General features: G+C 47.2%; 1 protein-coding gene across 2 annotated transcripts; it reads left to right on the top strand.

Moving 5' to 3' along the window:
* Positions 1 to 849: 849 nt before the first annotated feature.
* Positions 850 to 24,471, top strand: tsc22d2 (TSC22 domain family 2). Of its 2 annotated transcripts, XM_047037165.1 has the most exons (3): positions 852 to 3,189; positions 23,782 to 23,833; positions 24,095 to 24,471. In XM_047037165.1, exons 1-3 carry the CDS (start codon positions 1,574 to 1,576, stop codon positions 24,392 to 24,394), a joined length of 1,968 nt encoding a protein of 655 aa, XP_046893121.1. In that variant the 5' UTR covers positions 852 to 1,573; the 3' UTR covers positions 24,395 to 24,471. The 2 variants fall into 2 exon arrangements, with proteins under 2 accessions (XP_046893122.1, XP_046893121.1); XM_047037166.1 differs by lacking the exons at positions 23,782 to 23,833; positions 24,095 to 24,471 and adding an exon at positions 4,479 to 4,963 and having other exon boundaries at positions 850 to 3,189.
* The last annotated feature ends 631 nt before the right edge of the window (positions 24,472 to 25,102 follow it).

Raw genomic sequence — 25,102 nt, 5'->3', positions numbered from 1 at the left:
ATTTCTAAACTGAGATAAGACACAGGACATTTGGATGCTGTTAATTTTGATAATTCTGTTCTTGCTATCTTTAGATAATCGCAGCTGTTTAAACTTTCCCATGACAGATACTGTATGAGTTTGAAAATAAAGTGTCATACATTTAAAAATACACCAAACAAGATAAGACACATACAGCACTGTCTGCTGTTTAGACAGAATAATTGTGAGTTGTTACACAGTATACTTGCTGGTTAGTTTGTTGAGTTATACCTTGTTGGTTTAGTTGCAAATGGCTGCTTTGTAATTTGTATATAAAAACTTGTCTGAACCCTGAGTCATACTGTATATTGTTGTGTACATAATTTATGGCCAACTACATTTTGGCCAGATAGGGGAGTTTAAAAATAATAATATATTATTGTAGGCCCCCTATAGCCTATAATAATATATGGTATAATATATTTACTTCGAAAGACACATAAATATACCGATATAGTCTACTGGTTGTAACGTGCTTGGTGTCATTGTGTAAAACAAGTCCAAGCACGTTACAACCAGCAGGCTATACCGGTATATTTAGTCTATACAATCTAATTAACATCCTTAGACATCCTAATTAAGATGAGCCAGACTGTTTTAGTAAATTGTTTTACAGTATTTACAAAATCCCTGCTGCCATTGACGCATCCGTATCTGCAGTTCCAAATCTAGTGGAAATCTGCAGAATGGCTAAATTGCCTCCTCATGTCAACCCATAGTCTATCTATGATGTCAACCCGTGTTTAAAAACGTAAGCGTAGGTTTTCCAAATTCACTACGGATTTTACGTACGCCATTGCGCAAACCTCCCAGAGTGCTGTGCGCTTTTGCCATCTTGTCTGGTCTAGGCGAGTTGACTAAGGCAAAAGCGGCAGTTAGCTTGCTAGCTTGCTTCAGTAGAGAAGAAGGAATCCTGACAGCTATTACTGCTCAATATAGTGAGCTCTCCTGACGACGGCACAGCTAAACTTTCTTAGTTAGAAGTCGTTGTTGGGATATTTGTTCTTTTTTGAGAGTTTGTAGGTGGACATAATGGATTTGTTTATATGATGTCGTACATGCTGGTTCCAAGGAAGGGAAAGAACTTGCTAACGTAAGCTAGCTGGCTACCTTTTGGGCTAACTAGTTAGCCAGCTACAGCTTGCTAAAAGGGAGAGTGGTGAAGAACGGGCCCGCCTCAGACTAAAGTATCAGTAGCAGCTGGTGAGCTGTAACTGCGACAGGGGCCTGCTTGCAACTCCGGAGCCGGGACAACACTTCACGGAAGAGGCCAGGTCTGGAAGAACCAAAGGAGGAGAGGTTGTGTGTCAGGGAGACTGGTCCCTGCTCCCGCTGACTGATACGGTCAACTCCGAGTTCCGAGGAAGAGGGCTAGCTCATTGCTGGCTTTTACGGAGATATTGGGGAACACATGATGTCGCATACTAGTTTTTGTCGTAGTTACAAACTGTGAACTGCTAACTTAAGATAGTGATATTTAGCTAACTTGTCAAGTTGATACACCAACCACTTTTATCTGGAAATAGAGGCGGGAGAGGCATTGATATTCAACATGTCAAAAATGCCGGCAAAGAAGAAGAGCTGTTTTCAGATCACAAGTGTGACTCAGGCTCAGGTGGCGGCCAGTACCAACACGGATGACACTGAAAGCCTGGACGACCCAGATGAATCTAGGACTGAGGATGTTTCGTCGGAAATTTTCGACGTGTCTCGGGCCGATTTGGGGGTATGTGAAAGGAGTTCATCCGAGGAAACCTTAAACAACGTAGGTGATGCAGAGGCTGCTGCAGTAATGGCGTTACAGTTATCGTTATCTCAAGAGGGGCCGCCACCGCTAGCAACAGGTCCTGTCAACGGGGGTTTTTCTGTTAAAAGTTCAGGCGCTGGTCATGGTATTACGCACGTTTTAGGAGGAAATGTGCCTCCGCCAGCCGCAAGTCTGCCCTCCATTCCAACTACGGCAATCCAGCAGCCACCATCCGTTAATGCTGGCCCTGCCAGCGTGTCCCAAGCACCCCTGGCGGCCACAACCTCGACAACAACAAGTTATAGTTCACGTTTCAGGGTCATTAAACTTGACCATGGTACAGGAGAGCCCTTCCGAAGGGGAAGATGGACTTGCACAGAATTCTATGAGAGAGATTCCGATGGGTCTAGTATGAGTAGGACTGTGGATAGTATAAAACACGCTGTCACCCTTGATCACAATGTAGACAGTGGGTTAGGGACTACTGGTGGCTCTGTAGTTGTTCCCACCATCCTCCCAGCACAGACCCAGGAGTCCACCTCTGACAGCGGCTACTCAATTGTCCACCATGGCCATCTCCCGGAGCCTCAGCAGCAAGGCTATGGCTTAGCCCCTCAGATAGGGAGCACAGCAAGTGCCTTCCAGCCCACTGGGTACTCAGCTGTGGGGTCTCAGCCTTCCCAACAGGCCCAGGTCAACGCACAGCCTGCTGCCCCCCAAACTCTCCTCACTGGGGGGCTCAATGGTATGCCCCCAGGTACCATGCTGCAGAAATCCCCCATCATGCCTCCTGCCACGCAGGCCCAGCAGCTGACCTATTCCGCTCATCCTGCAGGCATCTCGACGACCCAGCCAGACTACAGACAGCAGCACTTTGCTCAGATCCAGCCGCAGGGATCCGGCATTCAGACCCTTCTCATGGCCTCTCTATCCATGGGACCTCCAGTGAGCCAGGGACCCTCACCTGTCATGACCCCTGTTGGGGCTGGGGCCCAGGGACTGGGGCTAGGCGCTCATGCTGGGGAGGTTCAGGCAGCCTCAGGCCAGGGGCTGTTGTTACAGGTGGGGGGCGGTGTAGCATCAGGCCTTCCAGGTAGTGCCCTCCAGCTGCCTGTGAGCCAGCCCCAGCCTTCCACCACCCACACCGGCGTTCAGAACGTGCCTGCCACAGTGCCCAGTGCCACCAACACCCCGCCGGGCATGCCAGGTGTCGTCCCCCAGGGCCAGGTAGCCCGTGGAGGGGCTTCGACGGTGGACCCCGCCGCCGGCTTCCCCCAGGGGGAGGACGGCCGCAGGAAGTCGGAAGCCCTACCTCATCCCAGCTTCACAAAGCCTTCCATCCCCGAAAGCCTACATCTCGCCACTCCCACCGTCAACAGTCTGTTTGGGATAGCTATCCCCATCGATGGGGATGAGGACAGGTAAGGGGAGGGGGGGATACATGTAGTCACCTTTTCTATTGTGGAAAAGTCCACTCTTAGTGTAATAAGACAATCATTTTTGTGGTCTGTGTTTGTTGCATGTGTACATGTTCAGCTCTATACAAGTAGGCCTACGTTCTAGGGAGGGTCGGCAAGCATTCCTCGAAAATGAAAACAAAGCTGTGCTGACAGTAGGCAGTCCAGCACTGATGGATGGATGGAGCGAGGGAGGGAGTATCTGGAAGCAGGCCCCCGTGTCATAAGCCAGGCCTACATTCCCATGGCATTCTGCGGCAATGTGGTCATACTCTACATTGTAGAGAATGTCTCCCCTGTGCCAAAGCTGGCGTGAGGTATGCTATTAAAGGAAACGTTTGGTCGTACTCGAAAAACACCTTGACTGTTGTGTTCAGAAGGCACATTTGAATTGCCAAGGGGCGGGCTACCATGGGCAGAGCACTGTGCCAGTGAGAAGTGTTTTTCCGATTTGTGTTTCTGTTGTTTCATGACTGCCCAGCAAAACATGAGATAGTAAGCCACTTCATTATTAGAGGTCCCTTCTCTACTCCCCCACCCCCCCACCCACAGCAAAACAGATTAGGCTAGTTGAATGGGGGTGGTTCAGTGAGCATTTAGATCCCCGACAATAAATTGTGTTTGGTACATCACGCTTTCACCAACCTGAATGGAATACTCGCCAAACATGGCGGCTTGTGTCTACGATTCTCCAGGGCCACGATCTTACCCAGTCCCCCGAGTAACTCCACTCAGTAATTGTCTGCGTTATTTCACTTACGGACACACTGCAGTCGTTTTTTTGGCTTCGGTTCAAAACCTGCCGTACGACATTGCTCGAATTGAAGTTTGACCTTCTCACCCTTGGTTGTAAACACATGCGCAGGCCAGGAGTGGTGCTGTCTGTTTGGAGCATGGTCTCGTTGGAGTGTTCCACTACCACACATGCATGTTCTATGTTTACTCAAGCCTCCTTGTTTATCAGTTCTGTTCTTTCCTCAGCACAGGGAAGTGTAGCAGGCCAGGAGTGTGTGTGTGTGTGTGTGTAATATGTGAGTGTGTAGTTGGGGTGTCTTGAGGGAAATGAGGCCTGATTAAATCGACCCAACAATATCCACGATACTAATCATTGTTTACAGGGAGATCTAGCATAGCAGTTGTCAATGTGCCCAAACAAAGTCGAAACGGAGTGTGTTTTTGCCAGTGTGTGATGTCACCGAGGAACAGCCAGTGCCCGTTTCCTAATCAGTGTTGTATGTGTGCTGTGACATCAGCGGCTGTGTAACCATGGAGCCCCAGTGGTGGCAGCAGGACAGGACGTGTGGAGAAGGGACGGTGACAGACACTCTTGGCGATGAGAGGCCAGTCTGGGGGTCTGGCCAGCGATGAAACGGCTGGATGGACGGGGCTCTGAAGGCCTCCCCCCTGTCGCTGTGTCTCTCGCGGTGGTTGGGTCCGGAGCAGGGCCCATGTTGACCTATAGGCTTATCTCCATCCTTGAGGTGGCTCCGTTTTCATGCTGACTTGGGCTTTTTCTGTTTGCTTCTCTCTTTTTCTTTGGGGAGAGGTTCTCCCGAGGCTTCCTATAGATTCTCTCTCACTTTTCCAACCCCCCCCCCCCTCACACACACACACACACACATAGACACGTAAGATATTTCTGTTCTACATTTTCATGTTTGGTTAACCTTGGAGTATGTGTGCAGGCATGCGTGTCTTTATTGGAGTCTTGATATTGATAAAAACAAAGTGAAACTTATCAGGTTTATTTGAGATTTTATCAGCCATGGGCTAGTTAATCATGGCACGAAGCTTGCTTGGAAAACGGGGGGGGGAAAGACTAGCCTTTTTTAAAGGATCGCCTCAAATTACCCTGCTTATGAAACTCCATGTGTTTACACACACTCTTACTGTCATCCAGAAACACACAGTACTCGATTAGAAAGCTCGAAACGAGAATGAGTTTGAAATGGCTTTGTTTACCTCTGTTCTGAATTAGACACTGTCGCAGTTCTGGGGGTTGAAGTGGTGCAGTGGGAAGATTAAGTCTTTTGCTTGGAAAGGTTGGTGTCATATGCTTGTCCCTGTCTCGCGGACTAACTTTTGGTGAGGCTGCGACTGAGAGAAAATTGACTCCATTCAACACAAAGACTTTGCCTGTAACTGGACAAACTCCTTGGACCAATCACCTCACCGCACCTCTCAATGGAGAAGCTGGTGGGTTTTAGTGCAGAAACGCCTGCCTCAGTTGGGATTGCATTGACTCCCTGTGTGTGTTTTTCTTTTTTTTTTACTGTCCTTAACGGAGTCGCTCAGTGCCACATTTCCTGTTAGCGTCCCCAGTGACATTTAACTTGTCGATAGTCATCCTTTTTCGCTTCAGGGTTTCAGTTTGAATGTTACCAAAGGGAAGTTTTGCAACGACTCGTAATGGACTCAATGGAAGTTCATTTACTTTTGCTTGTTGTCGTCACCCCCCCCCCCCCCCCCCCCTCCTCCTCCTGCTGATTAGCTGGCCTGTCAGCCTATCTGACAACGCGCAGGAGCTCTTCCCCTCTGATAAGACTCCCACTTTTAAAAGCTCCTCTTTTCTCCTGCGTTCGCCTATTCGGTTGGCACCAGGCTATTCTGGGTGACCGGCCCAGCTGTTGCGGAGGTGAACGTACGGGAGCGTTGTGTCTCGCCTGTCTCTGCTCCGGTGCCAACAGTCATACATGAGCGAAGTCTCATTGTGAGGGAAGGCGGGCTGGGCGCCAGGTGAAGAGGGACATGGGGGAAATCTGTACATTCTGTTCCTGGACGTATGTGCTGGAAGTAGCTCACCTGTGCGATTGTTCCGCCCCTTTTGACAGACGGGCCTCTCTACCACGAAGGTGAAGTGTTGAGTGAGCGGCGCATGAACACATCCTTTGTATGCTGGCCAGATATGAAGAGCGTGGCTCATTGGAGGCTGTGCGCTATAGGCTGGCCCCTCGACTACAGTGGGCCTCAGTCATATCTCTGCTCCCTGGAGTTTATGTGGGGCCGTCCTCCCCCCCGTCACTGTCTCAGACCTGTAATTAGAGCTGGACACTTTTAAGGCGATCAGTCACGTTTCAAAGCAGTTTGCTGTCTTTAAGATTACCCCAAAAAACCGTCTCCCTTTCCCTTCAGCGTTGGAATGGCGTTCTGAAACCCCCCCGGGTTTTTACACTTAACCGAGAAGATTGTATTCGTGTTGAGATGGGTTTGTGTGTTTCGCAAGGAAGGGATTTGACCGACTGGCTTATGCAAAATTTTAAAGACCCTGTGAATATGCTGTCTGATACTTCCAGTAGTTCTTAGTCCTCTTTTGACTCTATGATTAGAGTGTGTGTGTGTGTGTGTGTGTGTGTACTGTGCTGTCTCCCACTGCAGTGCTGGATAGGGAGGCTCTGCAGCTTATTCAGTAATGACAGCAGTTGGAATGACTGGATGTTTTAGCTCAGTCATTCAACTTGCAGAACAAAACAGTGAGAAAACAAGCTTGTGTGTACTGGATATGCATGAGGTTGATCTAACCCTCCACCCCCCCCCCCCCCCACACACACACACACCCACGCCCATTTACCTCATGGCAACATGTGTTCCTGCCGACTGGGGGACATGCAGGGGAGAGGGGAGGGGGAGTTGGGGACTTTGGTTGCCGTGGCGCCCGGGAAACAAGACAAGGGAGCAGCTCATTCTCCACATATGTGACCCGGGTGAACTTCCAGGGACCCATTCCAGGAGCGCCCTGAATGGCTCCAATTGTGAAATGCCCGGGGCTTCAAATGGACAGACGGCTAGGACAAGCACCCCATCCGGCAGTTTCCCCCTGTCTGTCTGCCCCCCCCCCCCCCCCCCCCCCCCTGCAGTCTCCCCCAGTCTCGCCCAGTCTCCCCATCCTCCAGTTTGATTAACTTCACTGACTCGCTATTTAGTCCGCTGTTGTTCCATCCATTGCCGGTCTGTCTTTTACCCACACTGTCATTGGGACATTGACGATTCACCGACCAATCCGGTGTCTACTTGCCAGGATGAACGGGTTGTTTTTAATACTGCACTGTTGCATCCTCACAGCCCATAAGATTTGTTCACACAGACTTGTTGATTATTTTATTTTATTCCAAGACTGATTTTGGACATAGATTTTCCGGCACAGACAAGTAATTTGTTTGTAGTTGCGTTTCTCAGGAAATTAAATGGATTTTCACTACAAGCGACTTTGTAGCTATTTTGAGGGTTGCGTGGTTTTGCTGAATTAATTTCCTTTTCTGAGGATATCAAAGACCACAAATGTGTCTCATTTTGACCTATGGTTGGACCACAAATTCAGAGCTTCTGCCCTGCGGCCCTTTAGTCAAGATGAAATGTTCAGTTCGAAGCTGCCTTGCACTACCATCTTAGGCCCTGTTCCTCACTAACCCAATTGTGTCAGTGATGGGAAATAAATCAGCGTCCTAGTTGTAATAAGCAATTCCTAGAATGCGAAATGTCAGCCTCTATTGGGAACTCCGAGTCTTTCTCTGTCTCGCTCTCTCTCTCCCTCCCCGCCCCTTCTCTTTCTCTGTCTCTCGCTCTCTCTCTCTCCCCCCCCTTCTCTCTCTCTGTCTCTCTCTCTCCCCCCCCTTCTCTCTCTCTCTCTCCACCCCTTCTCTCTCTCTCTCTCTCTCTCTCCCACCCTTCTCTCTCTCTCTCTCCCCCCCCTTCTCTTTCTCTGTCTCTCTCTCTCTCTGCCCCCCCTTCTCTCTCACCCCCCCCCCTTCTCTTTCTCCCTTTCCCCCCCTTCTCTCTCTCTCTCTCTCTCTCTCTTTTCTCTCTCTCTCTCTCTCTCTCTCTCTCGTCTCTCTCCCTCTCCCCCCCCTTCTCTCTCTCCCTCTCTCCCCCTTCTCTCTCTCTCTCTCCCCCCCTTCTCTCTCTCCCCTCTCTCCCCCCCTTCTCTCTCTCCCTTTCCCCCCCCCTCTCTCTCTCTCTCCTCTCTCTCTCCTCTCTCTCTCTCTCTCTCTCTCTCTCTCCTCTCTCTCTCTCTCTCTCTCTCTCTCTCCCCTTCTCTCTCTCTCTCTCTCTCTCTCTCCCCCCCTTCTCTCTCTCCCTCTCCCCCCCCTTCTCTCTCTCTCTCTGATATACTCATCCTCCTCCCCCTTTTCACACTCTCTTTCGGTCTGGTTACAGTATGTGAAGTATGTTGTGCTTCATTTTCAAAAGGAAGTCTCAAGACCAAAGATAACTTGTCAGGTTCTTGTTATCGTTCTGTGCTTGCTACATAGCACACTGTAATAGACTGCTGACTTCTTGTGTTCTTGTGAACAATGACTAATAGATTAGGAACTGCGTGATTGTCTTTTCGATGGGCTTTGTGAATCTGCATGCTTGTGTGTACATATTTGACAAGAGATCCTTACCCAGGAACATAGAGGCCTAGTTTGCATACAGGCATTTTTTAGTCAAACCTACCACCAACAATGGTAACTATTTGTTCATCAAGTATTAGTCAAAACATAAGGTTGGCCTCCACACTCAGGTCACTTTGTATGTTGACTAAGATGTCAAGTCTCTCCAAATACAGATTTACTTTCCATGATTGGAAAGTACACATTTGGATCAACAGGTTTGCTCCAACAACTAGGACTAGTCATCAAGTACTAAACCCTCACTCACAGTTGGGCCTCTGAGTGAAAGGGAACTAAAGTCCATTTGAGTACAAATAATTTTGGATTATTTACTGTTTCAGAGAACTCCCAATGTAAAAGTACCCAACAGCCAACATGACTCAGAGATAAGTCCTGAACGATAACAAATGTTAGCTTTGAAGCTAGCTGCACGTATGTCAATAAACCTCACTGACGTAGCCAACAGTTCAAAGAGGAACCTTTAGAAAAAGAATACCAGAGTTGACACCTATCTTTTAATGAGTATGGGGATCCATTTTATTCTGCCGCATCATACTTGGTGGCATAAATAATGAAGCTGACTGTGGCCTCAGATTGCCTCTGTGTGCATCCCAGTTGACTGTGATATTAAACGGCAGCCTCCTTCAGAGACCTTAGAGCTGAGTCTGTGCCGCTGCTGGTGAGCCCCGTGGAGGGAGGGGGGAAGGCCCAGTTAGGCGGCTCCGGCACAGAGGGCCCCCTCAGAGCCCAAATGTCTGAACAGTGAGTAATGAGGATGTGCGGAAAGCAAGGCAGGCAGCTGCGTTGGAGTCATTCGCTGTCGCTCGCTTGCTCTCTCGATCTCTCTCAATCGTTCTCTCTCTCTCACTCACTGGGGTTTCTAGGACTGATTCTTTTTGTGCGTTTCTGTACATTTCTCTATTGTGCTTCAGTCAAGTTTTGAGTGACTTGGTTAGTAAATACGCTGTGATAGTAACAGTGATGAGCAAACCTTATGTAGCCAGTGTTATACACTGCAGCAGTGGAACATTTTGGCTGCATTGACTCAGCAGTACAGGGGAATAACCCTTTAGGGTATTTTATGGGGTTTACTTTGGGTAAATATAGAGAGCAGAACATCAAAAGTCAATTGAGGTATCCTTTTTGTTTTGTTTTTTTACTCGTAAATCTGGCTGTCCTTGAATGGCCTGATATAAAGTGTATGGGTTGTTCTTCTAATCTTTTCCTCAGAGCTCCTTTTTCGAATGAGCTTCGTTGTCCTTCGAAAGCTTTGATGAGTTTGTTCTTCTTCTCACCACTAAACACATCCTCCACACCTTATCGTTTTCTCCAACTCTCTGGAGGGTTTCCTATTGTCAGCATTAAGTAGTTTCAGTTCCCCCCTCTGTCTCCCAGTTGAGCGACTGATGCTGAGAAGTGGGCGAGTGTGTTACTGGAAGTCTAAAGAGGCAGTTGGATATTTACTCTGACCGTTTTTGCGACTGTTACGGAATCCGTTTTCAGTTTTGTTCATTCAGGAAGTAGTGCCTCAACTTTTAGATTTCCCTGTAGTCATCATCCCTGACTCTTGGGAACAGAAACTGAAGAGAAAGTGTTGGATCAGGGCGTGGTCACATGGGAGCAATATACAGAACAGCCTTCCTTTTTGAGTCATCAATGAACTAATGCAGTAGTGTGTCGGTAGAATGTCTGGAACTGGCACGGTGGCCTTCCATGCCATGGTGCATGTCCTCATATGCCTTGAAATTGGCTATGACTCATGTGTGCTAAGCTCTCACACCATCCTTCCTCTGTCCCCTCAAGCCAACTACTTGTCTTTGCCCAATCTGTGACAAAGAAAATCTCACAATCCCTGAAGAAACATGAATGGGCGCCGGAAGAAAACACGTCAAAGGAAATACTTCACGTAATGAAGGATTGCCTTACGACAAAAAAAAAACGTTTGTGCTTACAAGGCTCTTCCCAATGCCAGCCCTGACAACTTAATCATAGCTCTTTCACCTTCAAATCCCTCTCCCTGCATCAGCCCTTTCACACCGACCTTAAAAGCACCCACATTTGGACCTCCAGGTCAGATAAAGGTTGGCCCAGGGCAACTAAGTGTGCAGTCCTAATGTCACACCCATCCAGGGGGGGGAGTACGGTATGTAAAGGGAGTTTCTTGTGATTTTTCACAGATGTTTGTAAGCTGTCAGCCACTCTCCAGATGAAAGGATTGGGATGCTCGGACCCGTTCTTATTAGGACTGGCATCCCGTAGCCTGCTTCTGCCTCTTTTATTTTATTTATTGGCTGTCTAATACGCAGTTAGGAAAACCTGGAGGGATATATTGGAAATCAAAAGTCACATGGCTGCACATAGTGTTCCTATAAAACAAAACCATTTCCGAAGTGTTGATTTGCGACCCCTTCTGAACGAGACTGCGGCGCGTCTTCCCGGGCTCCCCGGCCTGTCGCATTGCATCGCCTTTTCCTGTCCGCCGCGCCGCATCCCCAGCGTATATCCCCCCAGACGTAGCTCGTGTCTCATTAGTTCTCTCCCCCCCCCCCCCCCCTCCCCCACATCAAACCCCAGGCAAAGTCCCTGGAGAGTGACAGTGTTGTTAAAAAGCAGTGTCTGGCACAGCCAGAACTGACCTGAAGGCCTGGGGAGTTCAGAGGGTCGGAGTCACGCTTCTGGACTCGAGTTACTGCTTTTATCTAAACAGTCTGTGTCGGCGAATTTGACCCTGGTTCGTGAAATGAAGCATGTCGTCCCGTCTCTAAACGTGTAGACTTCTTGTCGTGGTTTGTTCGTGTTCTAAGTCGTTAGGACAAGGCCAAGTTCTACAGTCCCCTCTCAGTTTGGTGGCGCTATCATGTAAGTGCCAGGAAAAGAAAGGGTCATTAGTGGGGAATTTAACACCCTTTTGTATGCATGGCTGTTGCGTAACGATGCCATCTTTGTGTTGTCTACTTTGCTTGCTTTACATGTTGCCGGGTCCTGTCGATGAATGATTTTACCAGTGTGATGTCCAACGTCCTATTCTCTCCCCGTGCTGTTGTACAAAGGATTTCAGCGTGCACTTAATTTCTCTCACATACAGGACTGTCCCCCCTCTATGTCCCAAACGCACCTTCTAAAGAGTGAGACAGGGTCATGCCGATTCGACGTTTAGCTGGCTACACAGCTGAGGCTTGCTCGGAGGAGCGGGTCATGGCTGCGCAATCGAAGGCATCCTCTTCCCTCTGTCTCCTCCCAAAGGGCGATCCTTCAACTTAATCGGACTAGCCCTCATACCGCAGCACTGCACCATCCAGCTGACTCACCCACAGGGCTGAGCCGCTTCCTGCCTCAGTCATAAACCTGTCTCCACAGTGAGCTCATTCTGGATTGACCCGCACAGGCACTCATATCCGTGTGTGGATCAGATCCGTCGTCCTGTGTGACTCAGGAAGAGCTGTAGTGGTGGAACAGGAAGTACTGTGGTGGTGGAACAGGAAGTGACATCAGAAAGTGTGTGGCCCCCCCCTGAAATCTGAACTCCCTCACCGTAGGACTGTGTGCGCAAGAACCTGCCGCGTTCGCACGGCTCGTGGAAAAAGGTTAGGCTGGGAATGTGGCCCGTCATGACGCGGAGGGTTATTAGTGGAGGTATTTTAGTGTCATTTCCGATATTCCTTAGTGTCATTTCTAGTGGTCTTAGAGGCTCGAGATTAAATCAATACATGTTGTTATTGCGTTAATCCAAGCCAAAATCTTGTAATACAACTTGTGCACATTGGACCGCGGTTTTGACTTGTCACTGTGCAGTGTTTTCTTAAGCTTGTGTTTTCAGTCTTGTGCAACATGAAACTGACAGCCCTCACTAATCTCTTATATTCTCTGAAATACAGACTTTCAATGAGATGCGTTCAATATGTTGCATACAGACATGCTAACTGTAGGTAAAGGATGTAAGAGCATGTTTGACCAGTTGACTAGTTTTGCACATGACCCTCTCTCACAGCTTTTTTTCTTTTTCTAAATAAACGATCTGCCAGCTATCATGGGACCTGTCACAATGACATGACATTTCTTTAAGGCAAACATTAGTGGGTCAGAGACTGAAACTGCCAAATTTGGTTATTTTCATTTGCTCTCCTCTAGGCTCAATACGCAATTCTCTTTGTACTCAGTAAAAAGAATATGCAAAGTTTTTGACAGACAGCGCTTCATTTGTCAAGTGCACGTGAAATAATAATACCACTTAACTTAAGCCCAGAAGGATACACGAGGCTCTTCAGGCTATAGGTTACCCAGACAGGACATCTATCTTTGGACACCTGCCTAGCAGCATTCCCCCTTCCACCTTCATACGCACACAAGTTAACCTCAGCGACCATGTATATCAAAACCTTTTGAAAACCTTTTTGAAATCCGAGAGGAATCGCCAAATCCACGCATTTCTAAGAAATCTGAGCTAAAGACGAAGAGAGAGATTTGGATCTTTTAATGAAACACGGTCAAATAACTGTCAAATAACTGACGTCCTCAAGTAATCCATCATAATGGAGGCCGGCAGGCCCTCCTTTTAGCTGTATCGAGCTCGAACATGTTCAGATCGTTCTGGTGTTGGTTGGCAGATGTTACGTCCAAATTTAGGAAGCACCCCCCCCACCCTCCTTTATTCCCAACCCATTAATATCAATCTCTGTCTTCCACACACTTGGACATGAGGGTTCAGCGGTCCATCTCTCTATAAACCTAGAGCGCAGCCCACAGCTGGCTTTATTTGAGGCGTGCTGCTTACGCCCCAGGTAAACATGAGGTGAAATGGGCTCTTTCAGTCCTCACCCCTCACGACTTGACTCCCAAACCCGGGCTCTCGGGGACAGAGAGGAGAGACGTCCAGCGGCGAGTGAAAATGCACGGAAACTTGTCGTAAATTCCCCAGTCAGTCGTAAAACGAAGCCGTGCCTCCTGAATGAGACTTTCCGATTGGATGGGAGACCTTGCCTTTCCTGTTTTCGCTGGCATTTCACGTTTAATCTTGTCCTCAGGGACCTCTGCGAGGGTAGGTCTCGGAGCTTTAGAGCTGTCAAGTTTACGGTTTCAGAGACCACCCTCGCTCCTACAGGCCCTTAAGTCCTGTGTTTACCGTTCTTACTGTATGGTCTCATAGCCTCTATTATAGCAAAGCCAGTCTGACTGTTAAAACATTTAGATCGGTTTATTCAACTTCAGTTGTATTTAAGGCTGAGTATATCTTTGTAAGAACATTTATTGTGGATTTTTAACACCAACTTTAGAACGTAAAGCCAAATTGGAAAATAATAATATCAGACTTGTGAGTCCTTTTAAAGGTGATGAATGCGTAGGTACTCTGTGCTTATTTTCCCCCAATCGTGCAGAGCACAGAAACATCTGGAAGGACATTTTTAAAGTTGTCTGTGTTACCCTTGACTAGCATCTGACCCCATTAAGACCAAATGTTTATTTCTCCTGGAAGTGTGTTTTTGCTATTGCCCATGGACCCTGGATACGTCATATCTGAATTGAGAGCCCCCAACAACCTGGGACTTCCGGGGGACAGTCACCTGGGACAGTCACCCCGTCCTCCTCCATGATGTCTCCCTCTCACGGATCTCTCTCTCTCTCCATTTGTGCATGTCTCTCTCCCACCTCATTCATGTTTTCCTTCCATCTTTCCTGTTTCTCTGTTAAAATGCAGGAGCCCGTCCGCAGCTTTTTTCCAAGCCTTCCCAACTAGCAGATTACGTGGCTCAAAGCCTTTCAGTAATAGGTATGAGCTTTGGTGTGTGTGTGTGTGTGTTTGCCAGTGATGGTCAGCGACCCCCCCCCCCCCCCCCCCCCCTTCCGAGTGTGCACGGAGGAAGCATGGCATTGTGGGATGGGGTTTCTGGCGCTCACTCTGCAGGCAACTCTTCAGGACTCGTCAACACTTTTACTGTGGTAATCTGACAGTCACGAGGAGCCGGCGCTCATGTTTCTCCGGCCCGTGTGCGAGCGCACAGCATCGCGCCGTGGGTCTGGAGAACAACAGCACATTGAGATGATCTCATGATTTACTGTAGATAAGTAAGATGCATGTGCACCAACAAAAACATGCTCACTTTAATTAGCCTTGTAGCAAACGTAAGTAGCCGACATGTACAGGATGAAAACAACGCTGAGGAAGACCAAGAAATATTGTTCGAAAACAAGCGATGGATAAAAATACAAAAACTCATCGCTTTTATAAGAGGACAAAAACGTCATTTGTTGTTTTACTGACATCACTAAAAGGTTCATTCATTAATAACCAACTGTGTGAGGATGATTTGGCTTGTTGATCGGAAGTGCTATTTACACCTAATTCCTTACTGAAACACTAAGGTGCAACTGATAATCAGTAACTCAATGAAGTTAATAGGTTGAATCTCATTTGTTGAGTCCTCAAAACTACTGTCAAGAATCACTTGGCTGCCTTGTTTCTGCCTTGTTTCTGTCTTGTATGTACCTTGAACTAAGAAGTTGTTAGTGTTACTCAGTCAGATCTGTATAATAGATTTTTACGGTAGGCTGATTGGCAGTGTGCGTTACTCTTAATATTGCTTTTATAAGCTACAGGTTTTATTGGTTGATGCGAAGGCAAAGGTTTTTTGATGTGGCAGCAGATTGCCAAAGGCGATGTTAGTCATATACCTGTTCCTTTTTGGTTATGAACATAGATGAAAAGCTGACAGCTCTTGGCAAGCCCATTATAGCTCCTTGCCACGGACACAATTTGTTTCTTAGAAAGTTAATTTAGTATGTTTCTCCGTTCCCCTGTCAGGAAACATCTAATTTAAGTGTGTTTGTTGAGATATGGAAGGCCTTGCGGCCGGGTCTGGCTTATGTAATGAAAGGTCATCTTTAAAGAATGTTGTCCACTGCTCACATATATGTAGGTACAGTACAGAGTGTTACACCCCTGGCTATCTATTTAAACATTCCCCCTGAGTAACTGCTAAGTTCAAACAAGGTCAGTGGTGTGGATTTACAGAGGTCGGATATGTTTGCCATGTTAGACAATACATGGATGCCACACAATCTTTTGCATCTTGTAGTCATCCCTTTGTGTCGGGCCATTTACAACTTCCACACCCTTCATGTGACTTTAATATTGGTCAATTGTCACATCAAGCACCATAGGTCGACTTCAGAACACCTCCTGTGTGTTCACACACAAGTCCTTCGTCATAAAGCGTAAGGCCGTAATCTTTCCGCCATAAAGTTCAGTGGCCCATGTGATGCGACTGAACAATACCTGTGGCCCCGCTGAACACAAACAGCAAATCCCACACCTGGGTTTGTCTTTGAAGGGAAGATGGACATGTTAAAGTGTTTGGGTAAACACCCCTAACAGCAGAAGCAGTTGTGTAAGTCGTGGCTAGGTTTGGCCCCGACTTTACAGCGTGCGTTTGATCCCGATCCAGCTGAAAGACACTGTGGTGCCCTGTGACGAACAGAGACGCTTTATTCAAAACGGGTTCCTCTAAACTACAGGTGAATCTGTGGGAGCGGTATCCAACTCACTTTGTTTCCAGTTCGTATCTTGGCAAGGTCTGACTTGTTGGGAGTGTTCACAGTTTGAGGGCATTATACCAAATGCCCTATACCAAAGTTATACCAAAACCTCCTGTAAGTAGTAACAAGCAGTCGCAGTTTTGAGTTTGTCCGACCTTTTTAAATAAGGTAACTTGACAATCCCTCATGTTGAGTTAAAAGAAGCTGCGTTCGTCACACAATTTGGCGTTCATTTGGCGATTCATGTGTCATGAGTGAACTGAATTGATTCCACTTGTGTCTCTGCTTGTTAGAATCTCCCCTCAAAACAAAGAGGGAGAGAGGTATTTCCTGGTAGCTGTATAAACTAGTTACAGGTCACACTCGACTGCATTTGTAGACATTCTTTTTGGGCTTTTCTGGTAACCAGCTGAATGGGACATTGTAACGGTTGCAGCACCGAAAATATCTGTAAGCCCCAACTAAAGCAGCAGTGGCTTTCTTTTTTTTTTTTTACATTTTATTTTACTTCTAAATTAAACCCTTTATGATGAGCTGTAAAAGACTGACAGATTTATATGTCGAGTCAGTTCACCTGACTCGTCCCTCCAAAGTCTGCTGCATAGGTTGATCCAGGCCCGGGTATGCAGCCCATGTTTACGACGGGGAAGCAAACAGTTAGTTTTCAAAAAAGAGGAAACTTCCTCGTGGGAAAGAAGCTAGCTACCGATGTGCCACGTTGTAAATGCCGTTCTTTGTCAGGAGCCAATATCGAAGGGTGGTAGTTTACGTTTTATGAGATCAAACCGCCCGTCCTTACCTCATAGGTAGCTTTAAGTAGAACAGAACCCTCCTATTGTAATTGCTAACAGTTAGTAGTACATTTCCTTGGCCCCACCCCCCAAAGTCCAATTTTTATTTTTTCCAAGTCACGTTGAAGAGCACACGCAACAGTAAGTACATCATTTTGAGCGGATTACTCACTGCCTCCACCGGAGTGTCTCCCAGCTCCATTTCTGTCTCCAGGCCCCCAGTGGAAGTGACACGGGAAAGCACTCTGATCTTTCACTTTACGAGGGGCGTAGAGGGGGCCCGGATCATGTCCGATGGTCATTTCAAATGCTTATGTAAGAGTCCCTAGAACACCCAGTCCCAAAAGAAAAGAAAAGAAAAGAGAAGCCAAGTAGTTGGCAACCTAGTTGCGACCCCTGCCCTTTACCAATCTGGCTAATAACGTTGGCTGCCACCAGACAGTCTTCACGGCGAGGTGGAATCTTAACAGGTGAGACGCAGATTTATTAGCACTTGGACACCCATTGTTTTCTTTCATGCTAACGTGACCAGGAGAACCTCTGTTTCAGAGAGGAGGCCCTAAATGACTCTCTCCCCTTGATCCTGTGATAATGAGCTTGTGAATGCAAGGGCTTACAAGCAGGAAGGTGCTACTATTGTGTCATGAAGCGTCAATGTCGCCTCATGATAAGGACCGTCATTGAGTTAGCTAACACATTGACCCCTAAGCACCCTCCAATGGGGTTATCCCCCCTCAGCAAGTGGTAAAGGAACTCAAGAGAGGCAAGAGAAATGTAAATAGAACATATTGAACATGACCTTTGACAGTGCCAGGCCCCTTTATAAGGTGATAATTGAAGACTGAAAGTTCCACAACCCCCCCCCCCCCCCCCCCCCCCCCCCGCTGCCTTCGCATGTGGAATTTGATGGTCACATTACAGCAGGCTGTCGTTATCGTCTAACGTCCTCAGAAGCCCCGGGGGCGGGGGGGGGGGGGGGGGGGGGGGGGGGGGGGTTGTGGAACTTTCAGTCTTCAATTATCACCTTATAAAGGGGCCTGGCACTGTCAAAGGTCATGTTCAATATGTTCTATTTACATTTCTCTTGCCTCTCTTGAGTTCCTTTACCACTTGCTGAGGGGGGATAACCCCATTGGAGGGTGCTTAGGGTCAATGTGTTAGCTAACTAAGGGGGGGGGGGGGGGGGGGGGGGGAGGGGGTAACCCTTTCTGCCTGGTAGGATAGGATTCTCTGCCATCTAACAAGCTTCCCAGCTGGAAGTTATTTTAGCCCCAGCATAGGCTAAAATAACACACCATCACCTCAATTGAATATTAGACACAACCAGAGGGATATGTGCGTTCCTAGATATAAGGTGTATCCCACAGAAGGCATGGAGGCTCCTCCGTTGCCTCCATGTCTGCATCAATCCTAGACCCCCCCCCCTCCCCCCCCCCTCCTCCTTTAGTAATCTACACATTCACCCCGACCTCATTCTTGGCCACCAAGTGGGAGACACCCCTCTTTGAAAGGAGTGGAAGTCCAGAAGTCTCCCAGAGCTTACCACCTGGGACATCTGCAGACAGCAGCAGCTGTTTTTGCACCAGGAATAAGCATTATGCAACAGTCCTAGTGAGCGGGTCAGACTCCATCACTTCAGTTCCCTATGGTCTGTTTACAGGGAAATTGGCTTGGCAGGGAGGGTGGGGGGGGTGGGGTGCAAAGCTCCTACCCATGACTCTGATTTAGCACTGGAAAAATAACCCAGTTACCAAGTCCAGCGCTGCCATGCAGGACGAGGACTTGTGAGGTCTCTCCCTCCCTCTGTCGTTCGCTCTCCTTGTTCCTGTTTCAACAACATAGCCCCAGGAAACCCCATCCGTTGGCACCTTTCTTTGGAATAGAGCTGTTCTGAGGAACATGTTCATCTGTTTACCCCAACCGTCTGTTATCATCTTTCTACGGAATCTAAATTGAAGGGGAAACCGAGCAATCAACAATCTTCCCCGCTGTGTGGGTTGTTCTTCACCTGTGATAAGCAGAGCAGGTTTTTGTCCTGTATCTGCCACAAGTGTTGTAAATGTCTACAGGAAATGCAGCTGAACGAATACGCTGCGTGTTTTAACCTAATTAGCGATAAAAAAAAAAAAAAAATTACGAAACGCAATGTGTGGCGGCCGGTGTTGATTCTGTGGCACACCGCCACAAATTAGTCTATGTGTGGGAAACACTGGTCTATTTGAGGTCGGTCCTGTTGTCAAGTCATAAACCTGACCCACGTGGAAGTCTTGGGGTTCCCAGAACCTGTTCCCATGAAACAGCCCCTATTAGCTTACTGACCCAACTCATCAACATCACATTGCTCAAATGCATTCAAGGCAAACATGCAGTTGAAGAATTCGCATGACCTTACCCTCCTGGTCTTAGTGCCAAGACAATTTTGCATAGAAATATGGAAACATGGAATTTCACACCAGTCCTCTCAAGACCCCCTGTTGTGCCCGTTTGGGGTGTTTGTGCTTAAACGAAGGAAGCCCTCAATCAAGAGGGTATTTAGAAGAAGACAAGGAGGCATTTACTTCTGCTTATGGACTTAGTTAAACCTATAGAAAATAACTTGGATTAAGTAAATCAAAGGTTTTACCATTACTAACCAACAGTATGTTGCCAAGGAAAACAAAAGCCCGAAAACAAACGACAACAGTACAATTATTCTCGCTGTCATCATTACAAAATGGGGCCTTTAACCCTTTAATTATATGAAAGAGAGAAAACGACGGTCAGTGTCTGCTGACATCATCTGGTTTAACAAAGAAGTGCAGCCGTGATAAAGCCTGCACTAACGCAGGGGGATAAACCAGGTCTCCGAACAAGAAAGAGCCTGACAGCCACTCGTCAGTCAATAAGCCGCTCCGCCGCCGTGGCCGTCGCCTCCCCTCGCCAGCACTGGAGAGCCCGGCGGGGGGGGCCCACCGACGGGCTGGACGAGGGATTTGTTCAGCTGCCTTCTCTGGTGGTGTGTGTTTGTATGCCTTTCGGATGGGGAAGTGTGCCTGTGCATCTGGCCTTAATGGACAACACATTGTGTTCTTGTCTCCTAAGGGAATCATGTGATTGAGTGGAGAGGGGGGCGGGGTGTGGGGGGGGCGGGGGGACCCCACTCTGGCCATGCACGTGTCCCCATGTTTTTCGCATGACGATATTATGGCTGAAAATCCCAAACCTGAACTGAACGCGAGAGGCGGCGTTTGTGGCAATGTTATTCTTCAGATCTGCGGGGCCAGGTAGCGGGGGGGCTGGTGTCTGTGGAGTGGTGGTCTGGAGGGCCTGGTGGTGACACACGTGTGCACTGTCGTGGTCCGCACAGAGGGGCCTTGTTATGGGTGACACCCAGCAAGGAGCCCTTATGTAAACGCGCCACATGTTTTCCTCCTGGAATAAAATGTACGGCTTGTTTTATTTTCCTTGGAAGCTGATTGGCAACAAATTACATTTGCTGCCAATGTTGTGGGGCTGTTTGGTTTCTTTTTTTTTTGCCCTTCACTTCCTTTTAACCCTTCCTGGCCAGTCTCCCAACAGACAGACAAGATCATGTGACCCAGTCTGCATGGTGTCACTGGAAAATGATACAAACACATTCCATCCTAGGTTTGTTAGTATTCTCTCATCTTTGTCCTGGATGTGTTAATGGCTTGTTCAAAGGAAAGAATGTCATGTTCTTGTTTATCAGTGGCCAGATTGCAATCAAGTCTCCCACGAGACGGGGAATGCTGCTCCTTGGCTCCCATCACGTTAGCATATAGCTGACTCGTGTCACCTCCTCCCGACCATACATTGTCTTTGTTCCAGCAGTACTCCTCCTCAGCCACCATGCATACCTTGGCTGGGTGGATAGGAAAGTGGGTCATCCGGGTGGGGACAGTGCATGTACAATGATGCTTAGCTGTTCAAAAAAAAAAAAAAGGAGCAGAGTTCAAACTCTTAAAGGGCCCATAGTTAAGTTAGGCATTTCTCGAAATGATAAAAGTTAACAATGATAAAAGATGTACTCTAGATATGTCTTCACCATCGCAAAGGTAACAAATAGACACTTTTAGGGAGGATCCTTCATAGCTGACTCGTTTGTTGCTCGGTATCTACTTCTGTTGATTGATGAAATGGGGAAAAGGCTTTAGAAAATATATTAGCACACATGAGCAACCATGTACTGAATATTAAACTTATTACAAAGCACATCCTTTGAAATGTGCTAATTTAAATGGGACGTTAGGACTGCTGTACAAATGTATTTATAATATCATCATTCTAAGGACTTTAGAGTGAGGCAGCGGAGACTTTGAAACATATTTAGGCTCTGTAGCACTGTTTTGAAACATATTTTGTTAAATAATTCGAAACTTTCAGCCTATGTTGAATGAGTGACATTCAGTAATTGTGGAATTATCGTTAAGCCTATTTGCAGACCTGAGCTAAATGAATCGTTCACACGCATATTTCCCATAATGTAATTTTATTAAACTGTGGTTTTTCATGCTCGGGACTTGATTGTGTTGGCATCAGTTATATGTGAATTACTTGAAGTACTTGGATAACCTTTAGCATGCGTAAATGAGGTTGGACCACAACGCGCCTAACTCCTCCTCTTACATTCTTTCAAACAAGGCCATGTGATGTTAACTTCTTTAAAGACTGTGGAAGGTAATGTTACCAACTAAACACTGGACTGCCTTTCTGTATGAAGATCTATCTTGGTAGATTTTGTGACTTAACGATTTTTTTTGGATACGTTCAACTATGAGGTGTAAAATGAGTTACAGCTTTCCCTGCTCGCCGTCCTCAACATCATATTCAGGACAATTGGTCCCTTACAGGGCAAGATGCATCAGGTAATTGTCAGACATTGCTAAAGTAGGCCTAGTCTTTACAGCCTACCTTGTTTCGTGTGTTTAATATTGTGTCAATGGGATTGATGTTAAAGTCGTTAGAACCATGTCCAGTTGACTGGATCTAACGTTGATCAATTTGTCTTTCGTTATGCACGTGCAAAGCTTAAACTTACATTTTGACTTGATGCCTGCATATTATTGTTTAAGTTTTGTTATACAAGTTTATTTAAAATGTATTATTTGGTGCTGGTAATTGTAGCCTATATTGTTTTTAACGCGCGACCACATCGGGCAGCACGGTCCCCGCGTGCCAACTCGCTGACACGCTCTACTTCAGGCAGTCACGTAGTAAACGTAATGCCTCGATAAGAACTTCTAGTTAACAGATCGACTACAGCTAACTGAAACTAGGTTTTACTATTAATATTACAGGACCTCGGTGCGTAGAAAGTAATGTTGGCATGGATTTTATGCTCACTTTCCCTGTTAACAGGCGCGCCCCCCCTCTCCCGTTGACGACGCGATCTTGGTCTTTTAATATACATATTTGCTTTAAGGTTGATAAACGGTGGGGTCGAGTGGCTTCATTTTTAATAAGTGCAACGTAGGATGTCTCATATAATCTAAAATGTCTCCCATATCAACATAAAATGGTGTAATTCAGTCTAAGCAAAATTATGACAATATTACTTTGGCTCTGCACAGTGTTCTGTTTGGAAATAGAAAAGCCCTTGCCAGAGCACCTTCTAGCGGTGTGTAGCGATCGAGCCCCTTTGTTCAGGCAATGTTCTCTGGGCGGTGGTGTGCACATGAGGCAGTAGTAGCATAAATCCAGGAATAAAAACCTTAATGATCTGGCAGATTCGCAAAAAAAAGTACGGTGGACATTTAAATGTTATAACCCGAAGTAAGGGACCGGACACAGTGAGTATTGTGCGTTTTGTAGGACATACTGGTACACATTAGATTTTGGGGACGAGTAATCGCCTAAAAACGCTTCTCGACGATATATATAGCTTTATGTCTGTGCCTTATAGATATGGATATATATATATTGACTATGTATTTTACTCAATAATATTACATAAACCCTATATTTAGAAAGCATGCTTGCCATTTGCAATGCAATTCTGTTAGACTGGTGAAGTCGTCATTGTTTTTACAAAACATGTTATGGGGGAAAAACGTTCTACATTGTAAAAGTGTTTCATACATTTGCATAGAAAACGCACCGTCATGTTCTCTAAAGTTGTTTGCATTGAATCGGAAATATGAGATTTGCTTTCCAATAGCAGTTATGACCTCTTTCCGTCATGCTTTGCTTGTTTGTGTGGGAAGTCTTGTTAAGTAATCAATGACCATTGTGTGCGCATTCGTGACTAATGTACAGTATCTATTTAATATGGAGTTACTACCCAGGATGTGATTTTCAGTAATTGTAGGGTGTGCCGACAAGGCTACTGGGGCCCCGTAGAGGTGTGTGTGTGTGTGCAGCATTGTGCTGTTCAAATGCGTCATGTGACGCTCCTGCGTAAGCAATGGCTTATTGCAGCCTATTGAAAGTGCACTGTATCGCGAAATAATGTTACACACAATAGAGCACTCAATGGGTTGGATGGAATTTTTGTATGAACCCCCTGCCCTTCAACTCTTGACATTTGGCTTCTTCTACTGACCTCAAAAACATCTGTGCACACGTTCCTTTTCTCATATGAACTAAAGTAAAACTCTCCATAATACAAATGTTGTCGTGAATTTGTGTGTATTCTTAACAGGAAGTCGCAAGGAGTGGCGGAGTCCTGTTTTTTTTTTGCTTTTCTTTAGAAAAAGTTTATATCTCCACGTTGCTTACTTGTGAAAATTCTATGACGTAGTCTTTTTTGACGTGCAGGATCTCGACTGGCACAGGAGCAGTTTTGAGAGGACTGGAACGAAGCTGGGATGATTCTGCGCTCTGGAATTTAGTGTCTGACATTTTTGTATTTCCCTTCTCTTTCACAGCACATCTGGTGCCAGTGTTGTAGCCATCGATAACAAGATTGAGCAGGCGATGGTAAGTTTATCTTCTAATAGCCTCGGCTCTCTTATGCTCCACTCTGTATTTTGGGCAGATTCCCCCACTGTGTCCCATACCTTAAAGTAATACACAATCACAATGATGCACTGTAGGTTTAAACCTGATGGTATATACACTCTGAGCCAGGTCGTTTACAGTACAGTCCATTCCACTAATAAATACAAATAATTCACGCACAGCTTTATGATAGTTTAACTAACATAACTCTCTGTCTCTCTCTCTCTCTCTCTGCCTCAGGATTTGGTGAAGAGCCATCTGATGTATGCGGTGCGCGAGGAGGTCGAGGTGCTCAAGGAGCAGATCAAGGAGCTGTACGAGAGGAACTCTATGCTGGAGCGGGAGAACGCTGTGCTCAAGTCCCTGGCCAACAGCGACCAGCTCACCCAGCTGTCCACCCAGCTCAGCCCGGTGGGCAGCACCTCCCCGCCCCAGCAGCAGGCCGGCCTCCCCCCTACAGCCACCACCCCCCTGGGCCACCACCAGGAGGGCAGCCAGGCCCTCGGCACCCCCGTGCAGCCTAACGTCACCTCAGCGTGATCTCCCCCCCTGCCTCTCACTCACACACCTCCCATCGTCACGGAAGCAGGGGATCCCCCCCCCCCCCACCCTACCCAGAAAACAACCCTCATCCCAGCTACTTAAAAAAAAAGAAAAAAAAAGAGAGAGAAAAGGAAGATTTAAAAAAAGCTCAGAACTGCATTTGAGGTTTTTTGGGGGTTAGGGTTTCGGGGGGACAGGAAGAATGCAAACCCGATGGGCCTTGTTTGTCACCGTGGCCTCCGAATCGCGTGATAAGCCATGCTTCGCTGTGTGCTCGCTGCTCTTTGGGCCTTCCCAGTATTAGACAAGTTGTCTGTTCTCCTGTGAAAGCGTCCGTTTGGCCAGGCGGCCCATGTACGCGCCAGGGCAGCCAGGGCGAGGTTTCCAGGGGGGGGGGGGGCGGGGGGGGGGGGGGCGGGGGGGGGGGGGGGGGGGGCGCGCGCGACCGTGTTCGCCCAGGGCAAGAGAGAGGTGATGGGAGCACTCAGAGTTTGATTTGGTGGTGGGCGAAACCCGCAAACTGGGGGCAAAGGTGTTCCCAAGCATCCTAGGAGACCATGGATTGTACTCCAGTTACCCGTAGCTCTTGGCTCTTGGCGGGGGACAAGAGGAGAGAAGGACAAATGAGACTGACGCAGAAGAGTAGGTTCACTGACCAATAGAAGGTAGACTGTGAGCCTTTGCTTTTTTCTTTTCTTTTTTTTT

Source organism: Hypomesus transpacificus, chromosome 16 (genome assembly GCF_021917145.1).
Source record: "Hypomesus transpacificus isolate Combined female chromosome 16, fHypTra1, whole genome shotgun sequence".
In the NCBI taxonomy this organism is placed as follows: domain Eukaryota; kingdom Metazoa; phylum Chordata; class Actinopteri; order Osmeriformes; family Osmeridae; genus Hypomesus; species Hypomesus transpacificus.
The sequence above is the reverse complement of the archived record's forward strand: the minus strand, read 5'-3'. Positions and strand labels throughout refer to the sequence as shown.